This window comes from Octodon degus, unplaced genomic scaffold (assembly GCF_000260255.1).
Source record: "Octodon degus isolate 3935 unplaced genomic scaffold, OctDeg1.0 scaffold00038, whole genome shotgun sequence".
Classification (NCBI taxonomy): Eukaryota; Metazoa; Chordata; class Mammalia; order Rodentia; family Octodontidae; genus Octodon; species Octodon degus.
In genome coordinates, this window is record NW_004524614.1 from 9,452,488 (window position 1) to 9,459,132 (window position 6,645).

Genomic DNA, 6,645 nt, shown 5'->3' on the forward strand with positions numbered 1-6,645 from the left:
AAAGAAAGAAAGAAAGAAAGAAAGAAAGAAAGAAAGAAAGAAAGAAAGAAAGAAAGAAAGAAAGAAAGAAAGAGAAAAGAAACAAAGAAAAAGAGAGAGAGAAAAAGTGAATCTGATCCACTTTGCTTCTATCTGAGAGACAGCAGTTCTTAAGCAGGGATATTTAAAAGTCAAAATGTATGTGCCCAGTATCTACCCAGACCTCTGGATTTTATCTCCAGGGCCTAACACATGGATGTTTCACACAAGATCCCTTCTGATTCTGAGAGATCATGATCTCACACACACCTGTAAGGAACCACTGGTCTACTGCATGATCCTAGCTATGAAATGTCATATTGAGTTCTGTGAAATTTTGTATACTTCATGGAAGAGGCCCAACAAAAGGCCAGGTTCCCAGCATACAACCCAACTTAAGCCAGAGAGAGTCACCTTTCACATTAGTAAAGATTTTCCTACACGTGTTTTCTAAGATCTAGAGATCAAAATAATTTGGGGGCTTTACAGAGTTAGGCTCACTCTGTGACACTGACTTAAGGATTATCCTCCATGCATTATTTCAGTCAATAGCAGGTTTTTTTTTGAGGAATAAATCCCAGATAGGAATTGTGCCTCATTCGTCTTGTAACCCTGCTGTCAATCAGGTTGCCTGCCTCACTGTAAGCCCTGATGAAAGAGGGACAAAAGCACAAGTGACAAGCAGCTCTAATGAGCTTTCATTTGGCTCCTGCACAGTTAGTGTGGTCTTCTCAGTTGCCTCCCCACAAAGTGGCATGTGGCAGCCTCAGCAGCTTTATCTTCATGAGTGAGCACAGACGTCTTTCAAGCATGTAAAATGGGGAAGTGAAAATCAAGAGAGAGGCGAACACTTGGGGGCCTTTATTCATCTTGATGGAAAGAGGAGAAACCCTAAGAATTTATGTGGATCGTTAGAGACGAGCCAGCCAGGACCTGAATAGTAGAGTTCATTAAACATGAATGATCCCAGGTGTTCTCTTGAATAGTCTCCAACCCATGACTATTACCTGGACTACCTCAATTTTCCTATCCTACTGTTTCAGACACAGCAGGATGTATGTATCCATTGGTGCCCACTGCTCAGGGAATGAAGTCCAAATATTGGGATTAGCATTACAATGTTTCTTTCTCTTCACCTCACCCTCTCATATTCTGTGATGCAGTCTCACTAGAATATGTGCGCTTTTTCCTGTGCACTTTTCTGTTATATCAGCTTTTGCTGAAATGCTTCCTTCTTCTTGATTACGTTTACATTGAATAATATTCCAGCCTGCTAAGCCTTCTTATTTTGCAAGACTGAGCCTGAGTGCTTCTGCCTCTGTGGTAGCAGTCTAGAGCTCTCCTCACCTGCTTCCCATCCAGTTGCTGAGCTGTCCATAGCACATTTTTCCATCATACATTTCACATAATCTTATTCAAAGAATAAAAAAAGCAGCTCTCATGCTGTGAGCTTCCATGGAGAGAGGCAGGAACCCAGGATGTTGTCAGCAGGCACATGAGCTCCAAAGCAGGCCTTCTTCAGTCCGTTAGAGAAGCTGAGCTCATCCAGTGATGGTAGAATGGGTGGATCCACCTCATCAACCTCCCCACTCTTGTCTGCTTACCTGTGCATGTACTTTTCCACTCCAGGCACTCACTTGTCCCATGCTGTAGGCTGGTGGACAAAGGACCCTGCATGGAGCCGGCAGAGTTCTGGGTTCCCGTCCTGATCTAGTCACTACTAACCTGCTAAAGGAATTTAAAAGTGATCACCTCATCTCACTGACACTTTTTCTACAGTAACTGTATCAGTAAGTTCTCACTAGAGAAGCAGATTTAATATATAGTATATAAATGTATAAGGATTTACAAAGTAGGCTTACAATGACCACCGGCAGAGTCAGGTGTTGAAGAGTGCAAAAGGGTTATCTGCATCCTGAAGATCCAAAGGATCCAGTCAAAAGACAAAGTCCTGGAGCACACTGTCCTGTCCTGTGTGAGTGCATATCAGGGGACTGCAAGGTCTTCCATAGGAGGCTGAAGAGTCTGCGCTGGAAGCCAAGGGATGACATCCAAGGTGAAGGTGAAGGCCGGAGCTCCTCCAAAGAAACACAGCGAGACTTTCTTCTGCATTGGCATTCTTTCTTCATTCAGACTACAAGCCTATTGGTTGGTGCCATTCATACACAGAGTGCTTCTTCTGTCTTCCACAAATCCATTCAGTCACTCCCAGAACTACGCTGATCCAATTAGTTGGACATTTATAACTCAAGTTGGCCCAAGAACGTAACTATCACAATGGCCTCCCAAATTTCTTCCCCTTCTTGTATTCTGAGTCTGTTAGTTCTTTGAGCCTTTTCCTCTCCATTAGCTTGCAAAGGCTATCCAAACAAGATATCCTAGAAACGTGTTTTCTGGAAATACATTTCTGGAAATGTATTTTCCAGAAGTCCAAGATCTAAGTGTGGGCAAAGTTAGTTTTACCTGAAGCCTCTCTTCTTGTCTTACAGATAGTAATCTTTTTACTATGTCCTCACTGAAAAGTGACAACAGTCAGAATAGGACCCACCCCAGTAACTTCATTTTAATTTATTCAATTCTTTAAAAGTTCTGACTCTAAATAAATTTAGAGTCACATTTAGAGGTACCGGGACTTTGATCACATGAATAGAGAAGGAAACAAATGAGACTCTGATCAGGAGATGTCTGGTGGTGAAGGACCTCTGACACAGGATTAATTTACAACCTCAGAATCCCTAAGATACTTTAGATCATGATAGTCTTAATTATGGCTCCAAAAAAGTCACTAGGATAGGAAAAATGGTCTTGTAAAGCCAAAACTCAGCCAGGGAGAAGGCTCAGTGGAATAAGCACTTCCCTGGAAAGTGCAAGGGCCTGAGTTCGATCCCTGGTTCCACCCTAAAAAAGACTTAGCTGTACAAAGCCAAAATTCTGGGCCAGGGGTATAGTTCAGTGGCACAGTGCCTGCCTGACAAGCACAAGGTCACAAGTTTGGTTCCTGGAACTGAAAAAAAGAAAAAAAAATGACTATATTCTTTACCAGTTCTTCTCTACATTTATGTTCATTATTCTAAGATTTGCCTGGAACATGATAGTAGGCCCAGGAGAGAAGACTGTATGACACTGGACAGTGGCCTTCCTGCTTGTCTAATTTGCCATGGTGCTATAGGAAATGCTGCAGCCACTGACCTAGATCTACCCTGCCCCTAACTTTAAGATCCCTAGGATTTGTTGCTCAGGACATGTTGCTCATAATACCTACATTAACCCAAAAGATGAGCCAGCTTTAACACTGCAACCTCATACACAGCTGCTGAATTTAAATTAGGATGTCTCCCTGAGGCTGAGCAGGAAGCCTCACTCAGAGTGAAAAATGCTCGTGGAACCTTTAGTGGCCTATTTGTCTCTGCCTAATTGAAAACAGATGCTATGGGGACTTTTTTTTTTTTTTTAGTCAGATTGGATTAAGATTACTGGTTAGTATGTCTTTTGGGAGCACAATAAACAGGAACCAAACTAGGAACCAAACTACTTTTCCTTTAATTGTTAACTGTTCAAATTATCTTTTTTAAATAAGGACAAAAATATAAAAAATTAAAAATAAATCAAAGATAGGATATACATCTATTCTTTCCATTTTCTTTCCAGTTTTAAAAAAATGAGACAAGGAAGAGAAGATGGGGTGGAAAAATAGGAAGACAAATAAAGAAAAAAAAGAAGAGATTAAAGAGAAAGGAAGGAGACCAGTAGCGAGGTCAGATAGGCTGCCATAAAAGAGAGAAGGATAAAAAGTTATAGGGAACAAAAGTAACATCAAGAGAAAAATGAAACTATAGGAGCTAAAGGAGAGCAAAATCATGGAATTAGAGGTAAAAGGAAAGAAGATGAACAATGATGAGAAAAAGTGTCATTGGCCTTGCTTTCCAGCTTTTCATCCACCTAGGAGTGATTTGAAAATAATCTCCCTCTCCTTCCTCTCTCTCTCTCCTTCCCTTACTCTCTCTATCCCTCTGCAGCACTGAGGATTAAGCCTAAGGCCCCTGAAGAGACTCCCTACATTGCCTAGGCTGGGCTTGAACTTGTTATTCTTCTGCCTTATACTCCCAAGAAACTGAGATTACAGATACATGCCAGCCTACCCAGCTTCTTTGAATCTGTGGGAATATACAAAATGGTAGTTTCTTTGGCTGTGCTTGAGAGTCTCAGGGACTGGTGTTAGAAAACACTGTCCACAGAAATGACTCACTGAGTCCACTGGACTCAGCCAAACAAACTCTAGCTACCTTTTAGAGAAGAAAGGAGAAATTTAGAGCAAGGAATTTGTCCAGGGTCACATAAAAGAAATGTCTCATCCAAGGAGCAGGCTGCCCTTGAAGGGACAAAATATATTTCATTCTAACCCAACAAATGATACAGTCAGGAAAGACACTATAATTCCAAATTTCTCCTCACCAAGACCCTTTTGTGGTCTCTTTGCCTAAACACTCTATTAGCATCTCTACAGCTGTACACAAAAAAGAATTCATCAGGCTGGAAGAACTCATTTCTCTCTTCAAATGTTCAGAGGACAATAACAGGATAATAGGATCACCACGGGAATACAAGGGTAATGAGTCTTTTGAACCAGAAGTTTCCTGGTCTTGTTCTATAGTTTAAAAACTATTTTCTTTTATTTTTATACAAATGAAGACAATAAGAACAAGAAAAATGCATCATATAACAATCTCTGGTTCTCAAAGTGTTTTCACACTATTTCTTCTTGTCTTATTTTAACAACAATCTGCAATTTACTGAAACTCAGAAAAGTAAGCCTTTGAGTCCTTAGCTCCTGTGTTATTCCAACAAAGAGATTTGTGAAAGGAAATAAAGTGAAAGGAATCTTAAACGTATGAAGTAACATCCTCAAAAATAGCACTGGCTGTGAAGTGTTATTTGTATTTTATGTTTACTTACATCTTCACCTGCAATCTGAGGAGGTAGCTCAGTGGTAGAGCAACACCGAGTTCAATTCCTAGCACTGAAAAAAAAAAAATCCTTACCACCTTCTGCTCTTTTTCACACTTTTGTTTCCTCCTTCTGCAGGCACAATCACTTCCTGGATAGTGATTTTTTTCCTTCCGGTAAACAGTGCCTTGAACCCAATCCTCTACACTCTCACCACCAGCTTTTTTAAGGACAAGTTGAAACAGCTCCTACACAAACATCGGAGGAAATCAATTTTTAAAATTAAAAAAAGAAGTTTGTCTACATCCATTGTATTAACAGATGACTCCTCTTCACTTAAACTTGGAGTTTTGAACAAAATAACACTTGGGGACAGTATAATGAAACCAATGCCCTAGTAATGGTTTTTCGATCACTTGGCCTTCAAAGGACTGCCTGTAACAGGTACAGCTCTTGGAAGATGGCATCTGCAACGCTCTTAATCTTGGTCACTGGTTACTTCTGCACAGTGGACACAGCAGAATGAGTCCAGTATTGGGCCTACATTTTAGGGGCAGCTCTACCACCTATCAACTGCGCTGAAAACTACACCAAGAGGCTCTCCTCTTACACTCCTGAAATGTGTGTGTGAATCTGCATAGGGTAGGGTGCCATGCAGTTGACTCCCAGCTAGTCAACACTATAGATCTACCCAAGAATGTCCACAGGTAGACAATGCATAGTCTTCTACATCTGGTTCCACTGTCCATAGAATAAAACTATTCATGACATCTTATTCTAGTGTGACCATAGTAACAGAAATCTAACATCTCTTTCTTTGTTTTTTTAATGCAAATAAAACCATTAACATCTTGTCAGAGCTGTCATAGCAAAGAATTTCTGAGATGTTGGCCCATCCCATGTTCTACCTGTGAAAGCTGGTGGGGTAGCAACTTTGAAAACAGAACTTTATGCAAAGTTACCATACCTAACATGCAGCGAGACACACTGGTGAGCCAACTACCATTTGCCATTTTTAGTTTTTAAGTTCAGAAGTTTACTTTTCCTAGAATTTCCCATCATACAAAGGAAAATTGAGCATTCCAACTGCCAAAAACTATATGGTAATATTTTCAGTATAATTTTTAGAGCAGAATCTCTCTTGCTGTTAAGTTCTCCCTTTATAGAACATACAGATAAGTGCTAAAAGAGATCCAAGAATACTGGTTGAATTGGGAACCATTTGCTTACAGAATAAATTCCTTTTCTAAATTAAAAAACCAGTAAGTTTGGATTTGTTTTTCAGAACTGAAAAATGTTTGTGAAGGCCTGGATGTCTTTTGTACTGAAAGTTTATATGTTAAAAAAAAGAATCAGGTAAATAAAATTATATTTTGCATTTGTTGTATGTTATTTAAGTTTAACAATAACCATGGTTAGGTTTTACTGACTGTTAAGTTCATTTCTCCTGACAAAGAATAAAACTAGGAAGTGTAGAATTTTACTTAAAAAGATATACTTTACATTTGTCTTCCTCTTCCCTATTATCAAAAGCATGAAACAGTAAGTTATCTTCTTTACCATTCACTTCATTCTGAGTTCCTGTATTGAGGTAAAATAGAATCACTGAAAATTCCTATTATCATCTGTTAGATGTTAATGTGATACCTTCATCTACAGAAACATCCAGGAGACAAAAAGTTT

At 39.6% G+C, this 6,645-nt stretch overlaps 1 protein-coding gene across 2 annotated transcripts in view; it reads left to right on the top strand.

The window, feature by feature from the left end:
- Rxfp2 (relaxin/insulin like family peptide receptor 2) overlaps positions 1–5,816 on the top strand; it is a 67,204-nt gene extending 61,388 nt beyond the window's left edge. For both annotated transcript variants that reach the window (XM_004631064.3, XM_004631065.3), the window contains one exon: positions 5,101–5,816. In XM_004631064.3, coding sequence (XP_004631121.1) covers positions 5,101–5,360 — 260 coding nt within the window. In that variant the 3' untranslated portion in view covers positions 5,361–5,816. The remainder of the gene's footprint in view (positions 1–5,100) is intronic.
- The last annotated feature ends 829 nt before the right edge of the window (positions 5,817–6,645 follow it).